Below are 21,566 nucleotides of genomic sequence, written 5' to 3'. Positions count from 1 at the left end.
CTGGTCAGTGCTCAATCCTCAGAGCATCTACTTGGGAAATTCTATTATTATCACATGCATAATAGTAAAGAGGATAGACTCTGGTGCTAGATTGCTTTTTGTTTGTTTGGGTTTTTTTACATTGTCTCTACTGTTTTCTGGGTGTTGGATCCTGTGTCAATTATTTAACCTCAGTTTGCTTATCTGTGAAGTAGAGATAGTGGTAATGACACATAATGCTTAATGTTGTTGTGAAGACTGAAGATAGCATATGTAATACGTTTGGAACAGCATATGCACATTTTGATTGTAAGCTATTATTATTATTCATGATACAAAATCTTGTTGAGTAGAGGTCCTTGTCTGGAGTTCAGTGCTTTTAAAATTGAATTACTGTTTCAGAAAAGAACTTCTAAGCATTTTATTCAACCACCAACAGTTTCTGGTTTTTAGGTGTCCTAAAATTTCATCCCAAGTGTCTTTTTCTCAGGTATTTTAGTCATCATAGAAAATCTAAGGATAGCTTATAGAGAGAATTTTCCTTATGAAAAAGCCATTCTTTGCTAAAAATGGTAGCAGGTGCTTCGGGAGAGGGAAAAGAAAGCTTTGATTCAGAAAAAAATTGGTAAGAAATAAATTATCTTGATTAACTTTTTTCCCCCAATTTTTAATGTTTTTTTAAAAATTTGTTTATTTATTTTTGGCTGCATTGGGTCTTCATTGCTGTGCATGGGCTTTTCACTGCTTGGGGCGAGCAGGGGCTACTCTTTGTTGCAGTGTGTGAGCTTCTCATTGCTGTGGCTTCTCTTGCTGTGGAGCACGGGGTCTAGGCACGCGGGCTTCAGTAGCTGTGGCACGCAGCTTCAGTAGTTGTGGCTCACGGGCTTAGTTGCTCCTCAGCATGTGGAACCTTCCAGGACCAGAGCTCAAACCTGTGTCCCCTGCATTGGCAGGCAGATTCTTAACCACTGCGCTACTAGAGAAGTCCTAATGTCTAATGTTTTTGTATACCACTTTTGCAAATTATCATGCATGCTTATGCATTTTTTTTGCTTTTTCCTGTTTTCTAATTTCAAATTCAACTTCAAGCAATCATTCATGCTCTAAACTGATGGTCATAAAAAAAGATTAAAATAAAAATTTTAACTGTTCAACAAATGACTGGTTTTTCATTTTTGCTTCTTTGTAGTATGAACACATTTTATTTTTTCAAGCTTTTTAAATAAATACTTTGAGGCAAACGTATCTATTTCTACATAGAAGTGTTTATTATGCCTCAGTAATGGAAGGAAACAAAACAAAGCACAAAGTAAAGTTTAATCTGTAAAAGGTGTTTTTACAGATTAATCATTGGTTGGTTTTCAAAAGATTAAAATTCTCCAAAGTGTGAACAGGGGCAGCATCCAAAATGAAGCATCATCTTTAAGGATAGGATCAAATCTCAAATGACTAGAGGAATATTATTTTCTAAAATCACTTCTGAATAAATATTACTTCTGAATTCTGGTCTTTTCTCCACTCTAGATGGATCTGATTTGGAGATGAGGCTGATGAATGGGGGAAACCGCTGCTCAGGAAGAATAGAGGTCAAATTCCAAGGACAGTGGGGCACTGTGTGTGACGATAACTTCAACATAAATCATGCTTCTGTGGTTTGTAAACAACTTGAATGTGGAAGTGCTGTCAGTTTCTCTGGTTCAGCTAATTTTGGAGAAGGTTCTGGACCAATCTGGTTTGATGACCTTGTATGCAATGGAACTGAGTCAGCTCTCTGGAACTGCAAACATGAAGGATGGGGAAAGCATAACTGCGATCACGCTGAGGATGCTGGAGTGATTTGCTTAGGTAAGGACTGGCCTGTGCTTTTTCTGTTCTCCATGAGAGGACAAAAAAAGGGGACAAAAGTCTCAAAAGGCTGAACTCCTAAAAACATAATGAAGTCTGCTTCTTTTATCGCCTTATTATTACCTCATTTCAGGATGCAGTTCTGATACCTGTGGAATTTTTACCTTAACTGTAATTAGGATAAGTAGGTTAGGGGGGAATGATGACAGTGAAATTGAGATCCAAGTCAAGAGCGTAGAAGGAAGTGTTTAGAGAATAGTCCACTCCCCCCATCCCTCCAAAAAAAACGAAAGAAAAAGAAAAGTTAACTGTTAAAAACAGGTTAAAATTTTGCTTTCTGTATGTTTTGGAGCACCCCCTTTATCACCCTCTACCTACAAAAGTCTCCTCTTTAGCCATTTTGACCCACCCTTTCTTAAACCCACCTTTTCTTAAATTCACAGAATCAAATGATTAAAAAAATTGGTTTCCTATTAAAACCTCATTTATGCTAGTGCTATGTTATGAGCAGGCACTGTGTCTGTCTAGAAACTTTCATGTTTCACGCTTGATTACGGGACAGGGACATGGCTTTGCGTGTACAAGACTGTCACTCTCCTTTCTTCACTTGAGTGCCGAGTTTGAAGACCTAGTAAGTCTTGAACCCCAGGGAATATTTAGGAAAATATAACTAGGGTTAAAAATGTCCCTGTATTCACCAGGTATTTTTTTTTCAAATGAAGGAAATTCAATCCAAACTAACTTTAAAATGAGACAATACTGACTCAGAAAAGTGGGAAATCCAGGAGGTACAGTTGGCTCCATCCAAGCACTGCGCGGCTTGTGGGATCTTAGTTCCCCGACCAGGGATCGAAGCCCGGTCACAGCAGTGAAAGCACGGAGTCCTAACCACTGGACAGCCAGGGAATTCCCAAATTGGCTTTTTTCTTGTTGAATAATGTGACCATCTATAGTCTAAACCACAAAGAATGGGATTCCTACAGAAAAGATGGATTCTGTTAGCTGAAGAAAGTGAAAGGGATTTGGCATAGAAAAAACACAGTATGTACCTTCTGTTTCCCTTTACCCATCAAAATCTTTCTAGGTCCCCAGTCAGCACGTTTCTTCTCAGTGTGTTTTATACAGCCTGAGTAATCACAATAAACAGCATTGTGACAACAAGAACCAAAACTGCCTGAGGAAAAAAGCAATTTATTTATTATAGGATATTACTTAGAATCAAGTCCTGTTCTTTGAGGAATATTGATTGGGGGAAGTTGAAAGTAGTAATGGTGAGGTCCCTTTTCTCTTTGCTTTGCGTTTAAACTACAGAAGTGGTCAGAAAGGGGTCAGGCATGTAATACAAACCAGGTAGTCTGGGTAGACAATGAAGTCAGAGGCAAAAGTGAGTATTGAGTATTGAGGCAAACAGGAGTGTGTAGGTCCCACCTAGACACCTGCAAACATATATTTAAAAGGGAAAAAAACAAACAATTCCAACAAAAAATCTGCGGTGATCAAACAAGTGAATCTCTAGATAAATTTCAGTCCCTGGGCCTCCTGTTAGGAGCTCTTCCTATAATGCATGCTCTCCGTAGTGAAAAGCCCCGTCTTCTTTTTTGTTTTTTTAATTTTTATTGATTGATTGATCTTTTCCATTATGGTTTAGTACAAGATATTGAATATAGTTCTCTGTGCTATACAATAGGACCTTGTTGTTTATCCGTTCTATATATAATAGTTTGCGTCTGCTAGTCCCAAACTTCCAATCCGTAGAAAGTCCTGTCTTCTTGCCTGATCCACTCCTCCTTCCATCTTTAACGATTTTCAGTGGTAATATATCACTGTTTTCTCTATCTCTCCTTATATCTCCCCCCTTAACTCATCTCAGGTACAGCTGTTTAGAGCGCCTTCATTCTTGTTTCTTTATCACTGACTTGTTTTGTTTCCCTCTTACAGAGGGAGCAGACCTGAGCCTGAGACTGGTAGATGGAGTCACTGAATGTTCAGGAAGATTAGAAGTGAAATTCCAAGGAGAATGGGGGACAGTGTGTGATGATGGCTGGGATAGTAACGATGCCGCTGTGGCATGTAAGCAACTGGGATGTCCAACTGCCGTCACTGCCATTGGTCGAGTCAACGCCAGTGAAGGAGTTGGACACATTTGGCTTGACAGTGTTTCCTGCCATGGACATGAGTCTGCTCTCTGGCAATGTAAACACCAAGAATGGGGAAAGCATTATTGCAATCATAATGAAGATGCTGGTGTGATATGTTCTGGTAAGTTAAAACAAAACAGAACAAAAAGAAAAACAGAGGAGGAAGGACCTGTGTTCTTTAGGAGTAGGAATAGGTGTGAGATGTGAGAGAGAGAAATATCTAATAATTTCCTTGTTGGGAATTCTTTTACTGTTGTGAAGAATCTTTAACACATTCTTTATATGACTAGTTTGGTGGGTCGTCTGACTCTATTTTCTATAATAATTTTTCCGACTGCTGTTAGGGACCACATTTCAAATTCTAAATCTACCTGGAGCTCCAAAAGACAAAATGATATAAGTCTTTTCTTTATATCTGATTTGCTCGTATTTTTTAGTCACTGACAATTTTTATTAAGTTTTGAAACTGTAATCCCATTTCTAACCAAATTCATGGTTTATACTGACTCTTCAAAAAGCCAGGAGATGGGTAAGCCAGAATTTTCAGTGTCTCAGTATCTGGGAAGGAAGAAGATTTTTAAAATACCCTTTGGGAGCTAACCTCCGTATGTATCTATGGCCTAAGTTTATGTTTCTTTTGCAGATGGATCAGATCTGGAACTGAGACTTAAAGGTGGAGGCAGCCACTGTGCTGGGACAGTGGAGGTGGAAATTCAGAAATTGATAGGGAAAGTGTGTGACAGAGGCTGGGGACTGAAAGAAGCTGATGTGGTTTGCACGCAGCTGGGATGTGGATCTGCACTCAAAACATCCTATCAAGTTTATTCCAAAATTAAGGCAACAAACACATGGCTGTTTTTAAGCAGCTGTAATGGAAATGAAACTTCTCTTTGGGACTGCAAGAACTGGCAATGGGGTGGACTTAGTTGTGATCACTATGATGAAGCCAGAGTTACCTGCTCAGGTAAGACTTTCAATCAACGTGTTAAGAAGTTGCATTCCAATGTTATTCTTTTACATGTAGCTGTCCGGTTTTCCCAGCACCACTTATTGAAGAGACTGTCTTTTCTCCATTGTATATTCTTGCCTCCTTAGTCATAGATTAGATGATCATAGGTGCATGGATTTATTTCTGGGCTGTCTATCCTGTTCTATTGATCTATGTGTCTGTTTTCGTGCCAGTACCGTACTCTTTTGTTGATTGTAGCTTTGTAGTATAGTCTGAAGTCAAGGATCCTGATTCCTCCAGCTCCGTTCTTCTTTCTCAAGATTGTCTTTGGCTATTTGGGGTCTTCTGTGTTTCCATACAAATTTTAAATTTATTGTTTAGTTGTGTGAAAAAAATGCCATTGGTAATTTGATAGGGATTGCGTTAAATTTGTAGATTGCTTTGGGTAGTATGGTCATTTTAACCGTATCGATTCTTCCAGTCCAGAAACATAGTATATCTTTCCACCTGTTTGAGTCATCTTCAATTTCTTTCATTAGTGTCATAGTTTTCTGAGTACAGGTCTTTTGCTTCCTTAGGTAGGTTTATTCCTAGTTATTTTATTCTTTTTTATGTGATGGTAAATGGGATTGTTTCCTTAATTTCTCTTTCTGATAGTTCATTGTTAGTGCATAGAAATGCAACAGATTTCTGTATATTAATTTTGTATCCTGCAACTTTACTGAATTTGTTGATGAGTTCTAGTAGTTTTTTGGCGGCGTCTTTAGGACTTTCTATATACAGTATCATGTCATCTGCAAACAGTGACAGTATTACTTCTTCCTTTCCAGTTTAGATTTCTTCTATTTCTTTCTCTTGTCTGATTGCTGTTCCTAGAACTTTAGATACTATGTTGAATAAAAATGGCAAGAGTGGGCATCCTTGCCTTTGTTCCTGATCTTAGAGGAAATGCTTTCAGCTTTTCACCATTGCGTTTGACATCAGGTAGATTGCCTATCTGCACTTCACTTAGTTCTTATTCTGGGGTTTTATCTTGTTCCTTTGTTTGCAGTATGTTCCTCTGTTGCCTTATTTTGCCTAACTTGCTGTTTTCAGTTCTACATATCTGGTAGATTGGTTACATTTCCCAAACTTAGAGAAATGGCCTTTTGTGGGAAATGTCCTATGCTTTCAGCAGCACACTCCCCTCTGGTCACCAGAGCTATATGCTCTAGGGGTGCCCCCCATGTTGACTGCACAAGTCCTTCTGATGTGTTTGGCATGGGGTAGCTGGCTGCAGAGACCAGGGGTGTCCCAGGACTAGTGCTGTTTCACTGTGGGTTGAGCCAGGTTCTACAATGGGTGATTGCAGAGCCAGGGTTCTCAGATCTAGTGTCATACTGCTGGTGGGTAGAGCTTTTTCCTGACATGGCTGGCTGTGGGTTCCGGGGTGTCCCAAAGCTAGTGTTGGCCTGCTGGTGAGTGGAGCTGGTTCCTGGGGCAGATGGCTGAGGGATCCAACATGTCTCAGAGTTGGTGTCCACCTGCTTGTCAGTGGGACCAATGTCCAAGGGATCCTGGGGCTGGTACCCACCTACTGATGCATGAAGCCATGTCTTGGGGCTAATGCCAGCCACTGGAAGGCAGACAGGTCCTGGGGTCCCAGCTATAGGGCCCAGGAATCCCAGAGCTGGTGTTGGCCTGCTGATGGACAGGGCCAGGGTCCCAGAGGTGCTGGTACTGGCCTCCTGGTGGGTGGGCTGTGTCCTGACAAGGCAGGTTGTGGGGCTACGGTGGTCCTAGGGCTGGGGTCTGTCCACTGGGGGATAAGGCTTGTCCCAGGGCCAGCACCAGCCCTCTGGTGGGTGGAGCCGGGTCCCAGGGGCTCTGGCTGCAGGGCCCTAGTGGTCCCTGCGCTAGTGCCGGCCCACGGTCGTGTGGGGCTGGGTCCTGGGCCCTCTGGTGGGCAGGGCCATGTTCCAGGGTAGCTGTGGGCTCAGGATGTCTCAAGGAAGCCTGCCTGCTGGTAGGGGCAGTAGTTGGGGAGGGGTTTTGCTGCCTGATAAATTGGTTGGTCTCACAGTACTGGTGCTGACAGGCTGGTGAGTGGGTCTGAGTCCTGGTGCTAATAAGCTAAAGAGAGGATTCCAAAAATGACTTTTTCTAACACCAGTATCCTTGTGGTAGAATGAGCTCCCCAAAATGACTGCTGCCAGTGTCTATGTTCTCAGGGTGAACTCCAGTCACCTCCTGCCTCTCCGGGGGGCTCTCCAAGGTCAGCAGGTGGATCTGACCCAGGCTCCTTTCAAATTACTGCTTCTGCCCTGTGTCCCGGAGAGGGTGAGATTTTGTGTGTGTCCTTTATGAGTGGAGTCTCTATTTCCCACAACCCTCGGCTCTCCCAAAAGTAAGCCCTGCTGGCCTTCAAAGCCAAACGTTCTGGGGGTGCAGGACCCCTGCGCTTGTCTTCCTGGTGCAGGATCCCTGGGCTGGGGAGCCAGATATGAGACTTAACTTCTCAAGTTGGATGCTTAATTAATTTTGATTCTTTCCTGTTTATTAATATAACTATTTGAGGTTATAGGTTCTCCACTGAGTGTACCAGTAGCTACATCGTATAATTGATGAATTGATGCTCTGTGAATCTGGGACACAGAACTTCCTATGACTGTTATGTGGTCATTGTGAATTGCTCTTTTTAGTATTATAAGGTTTCCATCTTTTATGGTTGAATATTTTTTTTTTTCTGGCTATGCCACACAGCTTGTGGGATCTTAGTTCTCCGACCAGGGATTGAACCTGCGCCCTCGGCAGTGAAAGCGAGGAGTCCTAACTACTGGACCGCCAGGAAATTCCCCCCAAATTTTTGTTCTGAATCAAATTTGTCTGATGTTAATATCTCACCTGTTGCTTTATTTTCTATTCTCTTACTTTCAACCTTTACAAATAATTTTGTTCCAGGTGCATCACTTGTACTCATAACAGAATTGGGATTTATGTTGAAAAGGACTCTGATAGAGTTACTTTTTTGAAATGGGAGATGTATTTGACCTTAACTTAGTCATATTATGCATTATTATGTTGTCATAATTATATATGACATAATATTTATTGTCATGTAATATGCTACAACTGAAAACATATTTCACTCTATGACCTTTATGGGGCCTTTGCATGTGTTTGGGAATGTGTAAGCATGTTTGTATTTCTGATAATTTCCTTCTAAATTTAGAAAGGGTTGTCTATTTTCCTATTAATTTATTTTATTTAATTAGTATGAAGTTCAGCTGCAACTACAAGAAATACCACCTGAGTGGCTAAAGAAAAAAACATGTTTTTTCTCATTTAAAATAAATCAAATAGGTAAGAAGTTTAAGGCTGTTTGGGTGGTGCTGTGGTCACCAAGAAACACCTAGAGTTGTTCTTCCGCAATAATTTATCAAATGCTACTGGACAAGGATCATGAGTTGCCCTGCAAGTGACGAAATGCGTTGGTGAGCCAGTTAGATAGACCAGGTTCTGCCCTCTGAGAAGCTGCTCTCTGCGCGCTGTCCTTCATGAGCCCAGGTGCTCTTCTCAGGGCAGTACTTCCTAGTGCGTCTTTCTCACAGTCAATTCTAAGTTCAGTTTGGAGAGTATACCTGTCCGGGGGCTGCACAGCTTTCACAACCCACTCTCTGCTGATACTGATTTAGGGACCCTTGGATCGCTTTTAGGGTTGAGTAATCATTAGCCGATGTCGGCTGCCCTCAAAGTCAGCAAAACATTCTCTCCAAACTTAGTAGGCTTCTAGTCTGTTTGCTTTAACCCAATGCCGTGTGAAGGTAGCAACAAAGAATCAATTACGTACTTTGATCTATCCTGTGACCAGGCCCTTCCTCTTAACTTATTGGCCACTCCCTCACGAAATTAGTATTTATCCTTCCATTTCTTCTTGCAGTCTAGCTTCTTCTAGACTGAGCTTACCTCTCTCTTAAGTGTTAAAAGTGGCAAGGAGGATTCACGCCATGTCAACATTCTGATATTTTTCTTTCTTTATACCTTTATAAAAGTATACTTTTCCCAGTATGGTCTCAAAGTTTTCGGCTTTAGTAAGCACGTGGTTTTCTTTTCAAGGTGACATTTGTCCAAATATCCTACCATGGATAACATGACTTATTAGCTTTCCGGCCTACAATATCTGAGTCATTAGTGTATTCTGCCCATGAATTCCATTCAACCACATCCAAAATTTAGGTTTTATTACTAGAGTACCTCACTTACGATAACACATTCTGAATTATTTAGGATTCTATTAAGCCACCTATAATAGAAATCGCACATAGCATAAATCTGCAACTTAAGGTGGGCCCCTCTCTTTACAAAATTATATTTTTGTTTGCTATCTGCCGTATGTGCACTTTGCTTCCTTTTGTAAACTCTCTTACTATATTTCTGTAGCTTTTTGGAAGCTCTTCTATTAATACTTATTTTGGGGCCTAGATTTTAGCTCTCTCCTTGTTTTTCTAGAAATAGAGTTTGTAATTTTATTTTTTGATTTACTTGATACTTTCAGAAGATTTCCAGGAAAAAAATTATGGAAATACCATCTCTGTGCCTGTCAAGTTCAAACTACGAATTCCATAATCTGTTCAAATTCTTAGACTTTTATAAAGCACAAGGTTTTATGGCTGATAGGGGCCAGAACTAAGTAAAGCTGGAAGACTAGAAAGACAAAGTAACAATTTATCCCTGACACGTAGTTTAGACAAGCCAGCTACAAAGAAGTCTAAGAATTTTGGCCACAAAATTGCTTTGAATCCCGGACATTTTGTTTGTGATGACTGTATATTTGCCGTAGAGGACATCTGAACCTAAGAAATAGTTCATTTGAGTTGTGTTTTATTTTACTAAAGTCTAAAACATAATTTTGAGACTAGAATGATTTATACTTCTTCAGAGTCTGGAAAGGAATAAATGATGAAAATGTATCAATGCTTCTTTAAAGCATATTGTGTATTTTATCTATTACTAAACAAAAGGAAGTAACTCTAATTAATTATTTCTTATATTTGTTCTTCATTTCTCCATTTCTTCATTTCTTCATTTCTACAGAAAGAAATGGATACAGATTTAGTTACTGATGTCAGGGAAAGTTTAACTTATTGATTAAAGGAGCTAAATCCAGGCACAAAAATTCAATTAATGGCTTTTATGTTAAAATGCACTCATAGGTTTAACAGGAAAAAAAAATCCCTTAAAGGGGTAAATTACCAATATTCTAACTATGTACACAGAGTAAATGGTATAAGGAAGCCAATCTGTGGTACAGATTAATGTGTTTACAGCAGATTCATGAAATAAAGGCTGAGGATACAGTCTCCAAGACATTTCTGGGTGGAAGAATTTCTCTTTTGCCCTGAACTCAAATATTTTATGACAAAGGAAATAAGAGGATACTTACAGAAGGGACTTGTTTTCAAGTGCTTCACAAGTTTTCACCATTAAAGAGAAAGTTATTTGTTTTTGCTTTTTTTTTGGTTGTGGGGAGGTTGTTTTTTTCACCGGTTGTGTTTTATTTTGTTCGAGATTGATCTAGATGAGAGAGCAAGAGGTTAAAAGAAAGCTGAATTTGGCTCAATCTAAGAAACTGTTTTTATTCCAAGGTTTAGGTCTGTCCAAACCTTGGAATATGAATATTCCAAGGTCTGTCCAAGGTTTAGGTCTGTCCTAAAGGTTTTATTCCAAGGTTTAGGTCTGTCCAAACCTTGGAATAGCTAATATGAATATTAGCTAATGCTATCTTGGAGGAATTTCATGCTCAAATAATGATTCAACAAGATTAAATCAAGGACTTGACTCAAGAATCTCATTATTTGTGTTGTAGAGGCATTATTTGCTTTAAAGTCTTAGCTGTGTTTAGAAAGCAACGTGTTCTTCAACTCAAATTTGGATAGAACTTGCTTTGTACATATTTAATGGATAAGTGGTGAAATTTTTGCGTGCTGAGTTATTTTATGCTTCTATAATAGAGAATATAGTAAGATCTAGAACACTTTAGGAAATTGGCGAGGGCTGATAGTATATCTGTGTCATGCTGATAGTAATGTTGAGGGATCGTAAAAATTAGTGATATTTAACAGCAGGCATCTCTAAAAGACTTATACCTTTTAGAAAGTCCAATTTCATATGCATTTCCTTTCTTTCCTCTCTTTTAAGATGAATTAAAGGAAATAGTTTGTATCTCGCACGTAACTTGAATTACCGCTGAGTACGTTAAAAGAAACTCACACTTATCTTGATGAGTGTGCTCTCAACCCGGCAAAGAATGTCCTTAAAACCTGAGCCCCATTTCTTCAGCTTTATTTCTGGTGTGTCTTTTCTTTACGTTTTAAATTCCAGCCATGGTAAATTATCCATAATTTCTCAATTACATCATGCTATTTCATGACTGTATTCTTTAAATGCCGTATCACACATTATTTACTTGGCAAACTCCTCATCTTTTTATCAAACTCAGTTCAGATTTAATAGAGCTGGTGACTCCTTCATTTGTTAGTTTTGTATCTAAAATATGTATCTAGTTTTGGACTCAAATTATTATTTGAACATGTGTATCTTCTACTAAATTATGTGTTCTTGAAGGAGAGAGCAATTAATGAGAAACTGAGCAGCCTTGAAAAGAAGTAATTTTTTCCCAGGTACATAAGGTTGGGAAATACGTAATAAGTAGGGAGAAAAGTGTCCGCAGAGGTACAGAAGCTTGAGAAAGCACATTTAGGCTGAGGTATCCGGTATGATTGGTAGAGTAATAGATGTTAAGGCTTTTCAGGTGACATCATAGAGTATTTTCAAGTATGCTAAGAAAACAATGCTTATTATCCCCCCTTAATTTGAATAGATGGGTGATATTGGGGAAGCTGCCAAAGCTCTCTGTGCTGCAATTTCCTCAAAAGAAAAAAATGGTGATAATAATAATATCTCCTCCCTCATGGGAATTACACAGCAAGTGAGCAATACATGTTAGCTACTGTGGTTATGATTATTATTATATTAGAATTATCTATCCTCACTGATAGACTGAACTCTGTGCCCATCCAAATGCCTAAAATATTGTAGGTTCTTAATAATATTTGTTAAAAAGATAAATTATTATATAAGTAGTAAAGAAACACCGACTTACCTTGAAGACAAAGAAATTATGTGAAAATATTTGAACTTTAATAATACACTCACGGTCATGGTGTAGATTTATTGGAAAGAGGATTTAGAAGCTAGGAGACCACTTAGGAAGCTATTGCAAAAGTCTACACGACAGGGCTTCCCTGGTGGCATAGTGGTTAAGAATCCGCCTGCCAATGCAGGGGGCACGGGTTCGATCCCTGGTTGGGGAACTAAGATCCCACATGCCGCGGGGCAACTATGCCCGTGCGCCACAACTACTGAGCCTGCGCTCTAGAGCCCATGAGCCACAACTACTGAAGACCATGTACCTAGAGCCTGTGCTCCGCAACAAGAGAAGCCACTGCAATGAGAAGCCCGTGCACCACAACGAAGAGTAGCCCCCGCTCGCCACAACTAGAGAAAAGCCCGCGTGCAGCAACGAAGACCCAACGCAGCCAAAAATAAATAAATTAAAAATAAATAAAAAGTCTACATGACATATGATGACAAATTACATCAAAGTAACTATAAATATGGAGGAAAAGTATGCTGGAGGACTGACACATACTGGTGGCTTCTTCATGTGCGGTGTATTGTAGGGGATCACGATTCTAGGCTCTCTAGTATACTGCCTGACTTCAAATCCTGGCCCTTCACTAATTTGCTGTGCGACCTTAGCAAATTACTACAGTTCTCTATGTTTTAGTTTCCTTGTCTGTAAAACTGGAATTTTATTAATAGTTATATCCTAAGGCAATTGTAAGGATGAAATAATGTTTGTTAAATACTTACTAAAATGCCATATATATATATATACACACACACACAAGATAAGTGTTCACTTTAATATTCACTACTATCATTATTACCATGATTTATGGGGAGATAAAAAGGGGGTCCAATTTCAGGTGATTCTAATTTGGTCCTGGATACCATTAATTGAGTAAGGAATACCATGGGCTTGTCAGTACATAATTCATTCCATTTTGAACACCTTAAGTTCCAGATGTCCAAGTAGATCTGCTTATACATATAAATTTAAAGAGAAATGTATAGATGAAAACATATTTATTGGCAGTTAAGAGAAGATGTCCATTGAGAAGATGAGAAAGGAGGATAGAACTTTGGTTGGGGAACACACGAAAGGTTCTGATAAAGCACTGTCAGGCAGGAAGGAGGAGAAAACAGGGAAAAGGAGCATCTCGGGTCAAGTGTGACAGGGAAGAAGAGGTCTGCTGTTCATTTTGGAAACAGGAAGTGTTGATATATTAAAAATCCGTACCTAGAACCATTTGAAATGGTTGGGGCAGACCGCTTGGGTGAAGGACTGCATATAGGGCTAAAAAGTAGAGAGAATGGACACCCATTATCTGTGGTCTCCAATGTGATGCTTAATATAGGCAAAATACTGAAAGGAAAGAGTAATCATGCTCCAGGAATTACAGGTTCCAGGAGGCAAAGTTTCAGAACTGTCTCCGATGAAGTGGTCCAATGAAGGATGGGGAGGTCTGGAATTTGCTAAGCCGAACTCTAGGCAGAAAAGCCAAGAGGAGAGAATAGCTTCCCTTTCTCACTTTTCACTCCCTGCCTCACTCTCATCATGAAGGAAAATCTTGGAATCATGTTGTCTCTCACTGAAATATTATTTTTCAGCCCACAGGGAACCCAGACTAGTCGGAGGGGACATTCCCTGCTCTGGTCGTGTTGAAGTGAAACATGGCGACACCTGGGGCACCGTCTGTGATTCTGACTTCTCTCTGGAAGCGGCCAGCGTGCTATGCAGGGAATTACAATGCGGCACAGTCATCTCTATCCTGGGGGGAGCTCACTTTGGAGAAGGAAACGGACAGATCTGGGCTGAAGAATTCCAGTGTGAGGGGCACGAGTCCCATCTTTCACTCTGCCCAGTAGCACCCCGCCCAGACGGGACTTGTAGACACAGCAGGGATGTTGGAGTAGTCTGCTCAAGTGAGACCCAGAGCACATGTTCAACGTGTTCCCATACTGTGAAGAGGGTAGGGTTAGGTAGTCACAGACATCTTTTTAAAGCCCTGTCTCCTTTCAGGATACACAGAAGTTCGCTTGGCTCATGGCAAGTCCCCATGTGAGGGAAGAGTGGAGCTCAAGATTCTTGGGACGTGGGGATCTCTCTGCAACTCTCACTGGGACATGGAAGATGCTCATGTTCTCTGCCAGCAGCTTAAATGTGGAGTTGCCCTTTCTACCCCAAGAGGAGCACCTTTTGGGAAAGGAAGTGGGCAGGTCTGGAGGCACATGTTTCACTGCACTGGGACTGAGCGGCACATGGGAGATTGTCCCATGACTGCTCTGGGTGCGTCGCTGTGTTCTTTGGGTCAAGTGGCCTCTGTAATCTGCTCAGGTAAGAGAAAAAGGGCAGCCGACGATGAGCCTCTCCCACGGCGGTGTGCCTTAAGAGAGGGCGTAACTATAGCGAAGAACAGAAGTAAAAGGGAGTGATCCGTTTTGAGGGATCATGAGAAGTGTGCCAGAATATTAACTTCATTTATCTTTTTAGAGGGAAAGTAAACTTAATTTTCATGGGCCTCATAATTATTTAGTGCTTAACCATGTGCCTTCTCAGAGTACCTGATTCATTCCCAGCCTGGTTGACCCATCCACCTTTCTCTAAAGCTATGTTTGTCCTAGCTCACCTATTTAACACTCCAGCCGACCTCCTTTCCTCACCCCAACTTTTTGTATCTCTCGTGACTGATGACGTTTGGTGTTTGCAGGAAACCAGAGTCAGACGCTACCCCCGTGCAATTTATCATCCTCGGACCCAACAAGCTCTCTTTTTTCAGAAGAAAGTGGTGTTCCCTGCATAGGTAAGAATCAGTGACCAGTCTATGAAAATGATCTCAAAATCCTTAGAAATGCATTTATATTTTATTTTCTCTTTGCAGGGAGTGGTCAACTTCGCCTGGTAAATGGAGGCGGGCGTTGTGCTGGGAGAATAGAGATCTATCATGAGGGCTCCTGGGGCACCATCTGTGATGACAGCTGGGACCTGAATGATGCCCACGTGGTGTGCAAACAGCTGGGCTGTGGAGGGGCCATTAATGCCATCGGTTCTGCTCATTTTGGGGAAGGAACAGGGCCCATCTGGCTGGATGAGGTGAACTGTAATGGAAAAGAATCTCGTATTTGGCAATGCCATTCCCATGGCTGGGGGCGGCATAACTGCAGGCATAAGGAGGATGCAGGAGTTATCTGCTCAGGTAAGTTCTGCATAATTACAATTGATTATAATTGTATAAGAAAGGACTGAGGTGGGGCAAAGGGTAGTGAGGGATATTAATCTGAGCAAATTCCCTAAAATACAGGCTCAGAGGGAACACTTGTGAGATTCAGGCTGCCAGAAGTGTGGATTTGATGAATTAGTGCTACCTCATGTGCAAGGTAGTATCATATCAGAAAGAGAAAAATTCAGAAGTGAGTTTGCATATCATGAAAATGACAGCAAAACTAATCATAAGTTCTTTTATAAACATATGTGGAGCTGGATGTTGGGTAGGGGTTTAGTGCACCACTTGACGATAGTTGTATTAATAAAGTAGATTAAAAAGGACAGCAGAAGTACATTTGGTGCTACATTCTACAGAGAAGAAGATAATAACCATGCCCAAGTCATTTTTAATGACAGATAAATTACCATAACAGGACACTGCTCTTGTTTTGTCTACATGGTAAGATTTTAGAAAGCATTGTGAAGTACAGAAATGTACTCAGTTGTAGTGTATGGGAAAAAAAGAGTGCTGTGACTTAGGGAAGTGACAGATTCTGTACGCCAGAAGAGATTTTGCTATCGATCACATTCAGTGACGTAAATCTGGTAGCGGACATACACAACAAAACTGTGAAGTGTCAGAAAGGGAAATATTTCATTTTAAGGAAATGTATATAAAACATTGGTTTTAGTGGCTGAGTATCTCAATAAATTTTAACTATCAAGGACAACTGCCCAAAAATGAACAGAATAGGGTTAGAAAGCTAAAAGTACAGTAATTTAGGGAGAAAAAAATCCAAACTATGTAATTCATAAAAGGCTCTGAGCCTTTGATTAAGATTTAGAAGTCAACTTAGAATCACTGTTGGCATTCTAAAGAGGTCTCTAATTACAAAATCCAAGACTAGAAAACCAGAAATATTTATAGAACAAATACTATATTTTAACAAAATCTACCAAATCATCTAGAAGTTTCTAAAGAATTACTAGTAATGAAATTACTAGTGTATCGTACCTTATTTTTAAATCCATTTTCACATCAGAGTAAAGGGAGAGAGTCCTCTGAATCTTCAGAAAAGATTTAAAACTGCTAACTCTCTATCTCACCCCAGAGTTCATGTCTCTGAGACTCATCAGTGAAACCAGCAGAGAGACCTGTGCAGGACACCTGGAAGTTTTTTACAATGGAGCTTGGGGCAGCGTTGGCAAGAGTAACATGTCTGCAGCCACGGTGGGAGTGGTATGCAGGCAGCTGGGCTGTGCAGACAAAGGGAGCATCATCCCTGCATCTTCAGACAAGACGATGTCCGGACACATGTGGGTGGACAATGTTCAGTGTCCTAAAGGGCCTGACACCTTATGGCAGTGCCCATCATCTCCATGGAAGAAGAGACTGGCCAGCCCCTCAGAGGAGACCTGGATCTCGTGTTCCAGTGAGTATCCGTTGGACTGTATGAAACTTCCATTCTGTAGCTCCACTAGCATCTTCTGATCTAACTAAGCAAGAATGAGTAAACTTTGGTTAATCCTTATTCTACCTGGATAATGTAATGGGTTGTATTTAATTTGGCCTGTAGGTACTCAGGATCAGTGATCATTTCCCCAAAAACTATCATACTCTGACGGTTTTCTCAAAATTTTATTCAGTTGCTATCTCTGTGAACAAATGAGAAGAGAATATGTAATTCAGCATTTGACTATTGAATCGCCCCATTTTTCTTTCAAATAGTATCTCATTACACTTAATATAAAGCAGTCAGAAAGATCAATCCTGAATTATTTTCCCATTCTACACCTTTTTAAGCTGGAAGAAGATTTCTATCTACCTGGCAGTTTGAGAGAATTTAACATTATATATTTACAATGTTAACTTTATCTATTTGACATTTCCTAAGTCACACTAACATTCTTTTTTAAAAAATTTTATTGGAGTATAGTTGACTTACAATGCTGTGTTAGTTTCACGTGTCACACTAATATTCTTATGTCCAGGACGAAATACACCCAGTTTGCTGGAGGGACGTATACTTTCATAAAAGATGAATTTTGTAAAAATGTAAAATTTAGGGCTTCCCTGGTGGCGCAGTGGTTGAGAGTCCGCCTGCCGATGCAGGGGACACGGGTTCGTGCCCCGGTCCGGGAAGATCCCACATGCCGCGGAGTGGCTGGGCCCGTGAGCCATGGCCGCTGAGCCTGCGCGTCCGGAGCCTGTGCCCCGCAACGGGAGAGGCCACAAAAGTGAGAGGCCCGCATACCGCAAAAAAGAAAAAGAAAAAAAAAAAGTAAAATTTAAAATACACATTAAATAAGCAAAGTTTTAAAACATATTTTTTATATCATAATCCTTTTATTTTTAAACATCTTTATTGGAGTATAATTGCTTTACAATGGTGTGTTAGTTTCTGCTTTATAACAAAGTGCATCAGCTATACATATACATATATCCCCATATCTCCTCCCTCTTGTGTCTCCCTCCCACCCTCCCTATCCCACCCTTCTAGGTGGACACAAAGCACCAAGCTGATCTCCCTGTGCTATGCAGCTGCTTCCCACTAGCTATCTATTTTACATTTGGTAGTGTATATATGTCCATGACACTCTCTCACTTCTACCTAGCATACACTTCCCCCTCCCTGTGTCCTAAAGTCCATTCTCTACGTCTGTGTCTTTTTAGTTTTTAAGTTTTTAGTTTTAACTAAGTTTTAAGTTTTTAACCTTTTAACTTTTTAGTTTTTAAGGAACCTCCATTACTGTTCTCCATAGTGGCTGTATCAATTTACATTCCCACCAACAGTGCAAGAGGGATCCCTTTTCTCCACACTTGCTCCAGCATTTATTGTTTCTAGATTTTTTGATGATGGCCATTCTAACTGGTGTGAGGTGATACCTCATTGTAGTTTTGATTTGCATTTCTCTAATGATTGGTGAAGTTGAGCATTCTTTCATGTGTTTGTTGGCCATCTGTATATCTTCTTTGGAGAAATGTCTGTTTAGGTCTTCTGCCCATTTTTGGATTGGGTTGTTTGTTCTTCTGATATTGAGCTGCATGAGCTGCTTGTAAATTTTGGAGATTAATCCTTTGTCAGTTGCTTCCTTTGCAAATATTCTCTCCCATTCTGAGGGTTGTCTTTTCATCTTGTTTATGTTTTCCTTTGCTGTGCAAAAGCTTTTAAGTTTCATTAGGTCCCATTTTTTAATTTTTACTTCCATTTCTCTAGGAGGTGGGTCAAAAACGATCTTGCTCTGATTTATGTCATAGAGTGTTCTGCCTATGTTTTCCTCTAAGAGTTTGATAGTGTCTGGCCTTACATTTAGGTCTTTAATCCATTTCGAGTTTATTTTTGTGTATGGTGTTAGGGACTGTTCTAATTTCATTATTTTACATGTAGCTGTCCAGTTTTCCCAGCACCACTTATTGAAGAGGTTATCTTTTCTCCATTGTATATTCTTGCCTCCTTTATCAAAAATAAGGTGACCATATATGCGTGGATTTATCTCTGGGCTTTCTGTCCTGTTCCATTGATCTATATTTCTGTTTTTGTGCCAGTACCATAGTGTCTTGATTACTGTAGCTTTGTAGTATAGTCTGAAGTCAGAGAGCCTGATTCCTCTAGCTCCATATTTCTTTCTCAAGATTGCTTTGGCTCTTCGGGGTCTTTTGTGTTTCCATACATATTTTGAAATTTTTTGTTCTACTTCTGTGAAAAATACCATTGGTAGTTTGATAGGGATTGCATTGAATCTGTAGACTGCTTTGGGTAGTATAGTCATTTTCACAATGTTGATTTTTCCAATCCAATAACATGGTATATCTCTCCACCTATATGTATCATCTTTAATTTCTTTCATCAGTGTCTTATAGTTTTCTGCATACAGGTCTTTTGTCTCCTTAGGTAGGTTTATTCCTAGGTATTTTATTCTTTTTCTTGCATTGGTAAATGGGAGTGTTTTCTTAATTTCACTTTCAGATTTTTCATCATTAGTGTATAGGAATACAAGAGATTTCTGTGCATTAATTTTTATCCTGCTACTTTTCCAAATTCATTGATTAGCTCTAGTAGTTTTCTGGTAGCATGTTTAGGATTCCCTATGTATAGTATCATGTCATCTGCAAACAGTGACAGCTTTACTTATTCTTTTCTGATTGGGATTCCTTTTATTTCTTTTTCTTCTCTGATTGCTGTGGCTAAAATTTCCAAAACTATGTTGAATAATAGTGGTGAGAGTGGACAACCTTGTCTTGCTCCTGATCTTAGTGGAAATGGTTTCAGTTTTTCACCATTGAGAACGATGTTGGCTGTGATTTTGTCATATATGACCTTTATTATGTTGAGGTAAGTTCCCTCTTTGCCTACTTTCTGAAGGGTTTTTATCATAAATGGGTGTTGAATTTTGTCAAAAGCTCTTTCTGCATCTATTGAGATTACCATATGGTTTTTATCCTTCAGTTTGTTAATATGGTATATCACGTTGATTGTTTTGCGTATATTGAAGAATCCTTGCTTTCCTCGGATAAACCCCCTTGATCATCGTGTATGATCCTTTTAATGTGCTGTTGGATTCTGTTTGCTAGTATTTTGTTGAGGTTTTTGTTTTTGTTTTTGTTTTGTTTTGTTTTGTTTGCGGTATGCAGGCCTCTCACTGTTGTGGCCTCTCCCGTTGCGGAGCACAGGCTCTGGACGCACAGGCTCAGCAGCCATGGCTCACGGGCCCAGCCTCTCCGTGGCATGTGGGATCGCCAGACCGGGCCATGAACCCGTGTCCCCTGCATCGGCAGGCAGACTCTCAACCACTGTGCCACCAGGGAAGCCCTCTCATAGTGTTTTGGTCAGAAAAAATACTTGATACGATTTCAATTTTCTTAAATTTACCAGGGCTTGATTTATGTCCCAAGATTTGATCTATCCTGAAGAATGTTACATGAGCACTTGAGAAGAGAGTGTGTCCTGTTGTTTTTGGATGGAATGTCCTATAAATATCAATTAAGTCCATCTTGTTTAATGTATCATTTAAAGCTTGTGTTTCCTTATTTATTTTCATTTTGGATGATCTGTCCATTGGTGAAAGTGGCGTGTTAAAGGCCCCTACTATTATTGTGTTACTGTCGATTTCCCCTTTTATAGCTGTTAGCATTTGCCTTATGTATTGAGGTACTCCTATGTTGGGTGCATAAATATTTACAATTGTTATATCTTCTTCTTGGATTGATCCCTTGATCATTATATAGTGTCCTTCTTTGTCTCTTGTAATAGTCTTTATTTCAAAGTCTATTTTGTCTGATATGAGAATTTACTTCAGCTTTCTTTTGATTTTCATTTGCATGGAATATCTTTTTCCATCCCCTCAATTTCAGTCTGTATGTGTCCCTAGGTCTGAAGTGGGCCTCTTGTAGACAGCATATGTATGGGTCTTGTTTTTGTATCCATTCAGCCAGTCTATGTCTTTTGGTTGCAGCATTTAATCCATTTACATTTAAGATAGTTATCAATATGTACATTTCTATTACCATTTTCTTAATTGATTTGGGTTTGGTATTATAGGTCTTTTCCTTCTCTTGTGTTTCCTGCCTAGAGAAGTTTCCTTAGTATTTGTTGTAAAGTTGGTTTGGTGATGCTGAATTCTCTTAGCTTTTGCTTATCTGTAAGGGTTTTAATTTCTCTGTCAAATCTGAATAAGATCCTTGCTTGGTAGAGTAATGTTGGTTGTAGGTTTTTCCCTTTCATCACTTTAAATATGTCCTGCCACGCCCTTCTGGCTTGCAGAGTTTCTGCTGAAAGATCAGCTGTTAACCTTATGGGGATTCCCTTGTATGTTATTTGTTGTTTTTCCCTTGCTGCTTTTAATATTTTTTCTTCGTATTTAATTTTTGATAGTTTGATTAATATGAGTCTTGTCATGTTTCTCCTTGGATTTATCTTGTATGGGACTCTCTGTGCTTCCTGGACTTGATTGACTGTTTCCTTTCCCATATTAGGGAAGTTTTCAACTATAGTCTCTACAAATATTTTCTCTTCTTTCTCTGGGACGCCTATAATTCATATGTTGGTGCATTTAATGTTGTTCCCGAGGTCTCTGAGACTGTCCTCAATTCTTTTCATTCTTTTTTCCTTATTCTGCTCTGCAGTAGTTAATTTCCACTATTTTGTCTTACAGGTCACTTATCTGTTCTTCTGCCTCAGTTATTCTGCTATTGATTCCTTCTAGAGAATTTTTAGTTTCATTTATTGTGTTCTTCATCATTGTTTATTTGCTCTTTAGTTGTTCTATGTCCTTGTTAAACGTTTCT

At 39.7% G+C, this 21,566-nt stretch overlaps 1 protein-coding gene across 5 annotated transcripts in view; it reads left to right on the top strand.

The window, feature by feature from the left end:
* Positions 1-21,566, top strand: part of CD163 (CD163 molecule) — a 34,985-nt gene that overhangs the window by 3,976 nt on the left and 9,443 nt on the right. For all 5 annotated transcript variants that reach the window (XM_082849304.1, XM_082849302.1, XM_082849305.1 and 2 more), the window contains exons 4-11: positions 1,504-1,824; positions 3,763-4,083; positions 4,606-4,926; positions 13,687-14,001; positions 14,099-14,413; positions 14,787-14,879; positions 14,958-15,272; positions 16,393-16,713. In XM_082849304.1, the coding sequence (XP_082705430.1) occupies positions 1,504-1,824; positions 3,763-4,083; positions 4,606-4,926; positions 13,687-14,001; positions 14,099-14,413; positions 14,787-14,879; positions 14,958-15,272; positions 16,393-16,713 (2,322 nt within the window). The remainder of the gene's footprint in view (positions 1-1,503; positions 1,825-3,762; positions 4,084-4,605; positions 4,927-13,686; positions 14,002-14,098; positions 14,414-14,786; positions 14,880-14,957; positions 15,273-16,392; positions 16,714-21,566) is intronic.

The sequence above is a fragment of the Leucopleurus acutus genome (genome assembly GCF_964270905.1).
Source record: "Leucopleurus acutus genome assembly, chromosome: 11".
Classification (NCBI taxonomy): domain Eukaryota; kingdom Metazoa; phylum Chordata; class Mammalia; order Artiodactyla; family Delphinidae; genus Leucopleurus; species Leucopleurus acutus.
This window is presented reverse-complemented; position numbering and strand designations above follow the sequence as displayed.